The sequence below is a fragment of the Gadus chalcogrammus genome, chromosome 11, assembly GCF_026213295.1.
Source record: "Gadus chalcogrammus isolate NIFS_2021 chromosome 11, NIFS_Gcha_1.0, whole genome shotgun sequence".
Taxonomy (NCBI): domain Eukaryota; kingdom Metazoa; phylum Chordata; class Actinopteri; order Gadiformes; family Gadidae; genus Gadus; species Gadus chalcogrammus.
In genome coordinates this window covers 21294253-21299252 of record NC_079422.1, presented here as the reverse complement: position 1 = coordinate 21299252, position 5000 = coordinate 21294253, and the positions used below count along the sequence as shown (strand labels likewise).

The 5000-nt window shown below is 45.9% G+C and overlaps 1 protein-coding gene across 1 annotated transcript in view; it reads left to right on the top strand.

Moving 5' to 3' along the window:
- Positions 1-5000, top strand: part of LOC130392334 (thrombospondin type-1 domain-containing protein 7A) — an 85527-nt gene that overhangs the window by 18002 nt on the left and 62525 nt on the right. The window contains exons 6-7 of the mRNA XM_056602828.1: positions 1-101; positions 2837-3040. The exon at positions 1-101 is cut by the window's left edge and continues 55 nt beyond it. Of these exons, the coding sequence (XP_056458803.1) occupies positions 1-101; positions 2837-3040 (305 nt within the window). The remainder of the gene's footprint in view (positions 102-2836; positions 3041-5000) is intronic.

Sequence of the window (5000 nt, the reverse complement as noted above, 5' to 3'; positions counted from 1 at the left end):
GCTGTGCCACCTCCCCTGCCCCACCGAGTGCCAGGTGTCCCCCTGGGGGGCCTGGGGGCCCTGCACCTTCGAGAACTGTGACGACCAGGCGGGGAAAAAAGGTATGGGAAGGTAGCGGCCATCAAATGGCACGCACGAGACGTGTCTTTGTATGTGTGTGTGTGTCTGTTTGTGTGTGACTGTATCTTTATGTGTGTGTGTGTGTGTGTGTGTGTGTGTGTGTGTGTGTGTGTGTGTGTGTGTGTGTGTGTGTGTGTGTGTGTGTGTGTGTGTGTGTGTGTGTGTGTGTGTGTGTGTGTGTGTCTGCTGTGCGTCAGCATGTGTGTGTGTGGGGGTGTTTGTGTATACATCTGTATGTGTGCGTGTGTCACTGTTAGTGTGTGTCTTTATTAATATTTGGATGCTATGGTGTTGTAGTATTGGTCATTCCAAATAAATGAATCAAATCTGTGTATGTCTGTTTGCGTGTGTGTGTGAGACGGCTGTTGAGGCAGCGTTTAAAAAATGTGGCTGAATATCATTCATCACACTGCATCATGTAGGACCCTATCCAGTGACTTCCTCCTTAACATAAAAGAGTAGAAAGATGAGAGAATGCTAGTTTTGCATGTTGCTGTCAAACTATTCCACTTTGATGGAAAGGTCTCTATTTCCTCTTGAGTGACTACTATTCTACCTTTCTCTGTGTCTTACTCCCTGTCCCTGACGTTCCCATGATGGCTTCATCAGAAACAGGGGAACGGCATTAAAACATAAAATAGATGAATGGCATTTATCTGACGCTTTTACCAAAAGCGACTTACAATAACTACATTTGTAAGAAGAAGGAGAAACAACAATATATCGCTGTCGGTACATTAAGGTTGTTCATAGAATCGAGTGCCAACCAATCACTAGGTTAACCCATTCCCCGTACACAACAAAGATTGATAAGATGCTACATGATGCTAAGTACTAATTTTAAGGGCAAGGACGTACAACATACAATAAGTGCGTACATTAAGTTCCAAGACGTGCAACATACGGGGGGGGGGGGGGGGGGAAGGGCAGAGGCTATGCAGAGTCTAGGTGAACTCTGAACAACGAGTTGAAGTTGTCTTTGTGCTACTCCCGTGCAAAATATACAGAGCACGGCTGGACTGTGAAGCTACCTTCGCATTAGCCTCTGAAATGTGCCTTGTAAATCCTCTCTGTTTTTATGAGCTTAATTGATAGAACTGGAGAACTAGGGAGATAAACGAGTTGCAAGGTCAACACACTTCCAGAGAAGAAGGAGGTTTATCTGACGCTTAATTAGTCATGTTCATTATCGGAATGTCCTCGTTTTGACTCTTACGTAATTGACGGACTCAATTGATTGCGTTTCACAATGTATTATTTTACGAGTACGGTATACAAAGTCTTCATACTGAAACACAATCTATTATAGTATGTGGTTGTGTCTGCTATCATAGGAATCCACTATCTCTCTCTCATTTCTGAAAGACGTCTTCGGGAATATTATTTTAAATCAGCATAAACTGAATAGCAACAACATTCAGGTTCATTGGGGAGATTTTACATTCTCCTGCTCTGTATATAATCTACAAAGTTCCCCAGCGCTAGAAGATGCATCTCACCTGACCCCATCCGATTTACCCCACTTGGAGTCACCTGATAGGATGTCGTGGGAGCTGGTTGATCAATAAGATGGTTATTGATGTGTAAGAATGATCGCATTTGAATCACAACCATGAGCGAATACAAACACGAATATCTCCCCAGTGCGGTGCGATTTGAATACATTCACCAAAACATCGCTACATCCAATCTCTTTATCCTGTATTAACATTTAGATTTTTATATTTACACGGATTCTGCATCGCATCCCCTTCTCAAACTTTCTGAAGAAATCGGTTGGAACCACTGAATAGAGTTGTTCTGATACCAATACCGGTGTCGGAAATTCCTCCGATTCTGGCAGAGAACAACACACAACAATACTCCACGGTATTATGCTGCGTTCGTTAACTGTCAGGTGGGGAGTCCGAATGGGAAACGACTTATCTCCGACCTAAATGCGTTCGAGCTACCAAGTTGGAAACACATTGACGCTCAAACTTAACTAGAAGAACACAAATGTATTATTATAATTATAGATTAGAAATGTCAATGATGTAGTTCTGAAAATAAAATTGCAGGCAGTAATTGAACTGATTATACATTGCTGTCATCACAAGAGAAGTCAAAGTATAAACTCAAAGTCAGCTTAATGTCAATTACTTCCCATGTAGACATACAACGCAATCGAGAAGACATTTCTCACTATCTCACAGTGAACAGACAAGACAAGACAAAAGACAAGACATGACATTTCTAAAAGTAAAAGTAAACATTGAAGTGCACAACAGAAGGACATTTACTAAAATGATGAGGCAGAGGTACATGAAATGTGGCTGATTATCATTCACTGCATTTTGTAAGAACCTATGGTACCGACTTCCTCCAAAATACTAAAGAGTAGAAAAATGAGGGAACGGATGTTTTGCATGTTGCTGTCAAACTACTCCACTTTAATGGGAAGGTTTCTATTTTCCCTTGAGTGAAGCCTTCAATAAGAACAAGTGCTATTATTAGTTACAATGCTAGATGATGTATCGTTGTATCCTCGGTATCGGCCCAACGCTCAGTTCAGTTCATCACTCAAGTTCAGGAATCTGAATCGGTATCGGGAAGGAAGACAATGGGGTCGTAACATCTCTGGGTGCGGGACTGGTGCCGGATCTCAGTGCTGCGTTCCAGTGGCCTGACGCCGGTGTCTCCGTGTCGTCCCCTCCCCCCCCCCCCCCCCCCCCAGGCTTCAAGATACGGAGGAGACGGGTCAGCAACGCGCCCACTGGGGGCCCGGGGAGCTGCCCCCACCTCCTGGAGGCGGTCCCCTGTGAAGACCCCCGCTGTCACGACTGGCGCCTGGTCAGCCTGGACCGCTGTCGCCCTGACGACGGCAAGCCCTGCGGCCCGGGGGCGCAGACCCCGCAGATCCAGTGTGTGAACAGTAGCGGTGAGAGGAACCACAGAGTCCACACAAACTGTGATGAGTCATGTCTGATATTTATAATGAGGATATTAATACATTATAATGACGCATTGATGTAGCACTTTTTGCAGCTATGAGATACACACAGTGAGTGTGCGTGTGTGTGTGTGTGTGTGTGTGTGTGTGTGTGTGTGTGTGTGTGTGTGTGTGTGTGTGTGTGTGTGTGTGTGTGTGTGTGTGTGTGTGTGTGTGTGTGTGTGTGTGTGTGTGTGTGTCTGTGTTTTTGTGTGTGTGTGTGTCTGTGTGTTTGTGTGTGTGTGTGTGTGTGTGTGTGTGTGTCTCTGTGTGTGTGTATGTGTGTGTCTCTGTGTGTTTAGCACCCACGGGATGGGTGATGCACGGCGGCCAGTTTGCCCCCAGTTTACCCCCAGTTTGCCCCCAGTTTGCCCCCAGTTTGCCCCCAGTTTGCCCACCGCACACGCTAGCTGGCACAGACACAATGAAACAATCCCCTTATGAGCCAGGGGATGTCTGGGTTGCCATGTTGGCACTAGACCCAGGTGGGGGAGCATTTAGCCCGGACCGGGGGCAGCAGCCCTACTCTGGAGTGCATTATGGGATGTCCACTAGAATCAAGGACCTCTATCGCTTCACCTGTAAGACGATTGAGACGTCCAACGTCCGGTCCGAGTGAGGCCAGCCGAAAGGTACCGGCCCGGTTCTAAGAATAGAGTTGGTTCTTGTACCATTAAGGCTTAGTCCTGATCTGCCCGTGGTCCTTTGCTGCATGTCCTCCCCCCCATCTCCCATACCGTCTATCTCACTCTATAATAAAGTAAAAAAATACAAAAAAAATAAATAAAAAAGAAAGACCACATTTCGAGCCCACTTCTGAGATTCACTTTGACAGGACTGCCTTCACCTCAAAGCCTGAACAAAAACGGATTCAATGAATTAATTAACAGCATTATGAATTGATGTTTTGGGTCCATCCCATTATCGGGTTGTGATAAGCTGTCCTGTTCCTATTGTGGAGTTTCAGTTCAACACTTCCTCTCCTTGACGGTTGGGCTTGATGCACGGTGCCGCTGCCCACCGTCCATTCTGTTGCGCTGCAACAGATAACACTGGCCGGGGACATCAATTCTCTCTTTAGGACTCAACTCAACTGTAAATTCTCTTTGGTTTGCACGGAACAAAAATGACTTTCCGTATGGGTTCAGCCCTCCGGTAGCCAGGGTTCGTCACGGGGAGATCGTATAAATACCCTGAGCTCTGTCTGAAGCCAACCTTCCCCATTCATCAACACACTTCCCCCAGACGCCGGGCAATCCATTTCTTTCAAAGTGGAGATAGAAATGGTAAATACAACCACACACGCACACAGACACACACACACACACACACACACACAGACACACACACAGAGACACACACACACACACACACACACACACACACACACACACACACACACACACACACACACACACACACACACACACACACACACAAATGCATGGATAAAGCAATACTTGGAGAGAGTGTGCGAAAGAAAGAAGGGAATGAGCAGAAGGGAGAACACAGAGAAAGAAAAGCACTGACACATGTATAATGTGTACACACACACACACACACACACACACACACACACACACACACACACACACCCACACACACACACACACACACACACACACACACACACACACACACACACACACACACACACACACACACACACACACACACACACACACAAACACACACACACACACACACATATATATATCACCTTTAATTGACGATACTTTTATTACGTGATCACTCAGCATGCACAGTTAAATCAAAATTAAATTAGCTAAATTGTACCACACGGCAAATCAAGTGGGCCGGACCCTCTGCCATGCGTCGCGTTTGGTCCTGTAAGTCTGGGCTGTGTTTCCAGGGTGTAAATCTGCACATTAAAACCGTGGCAGCGAGG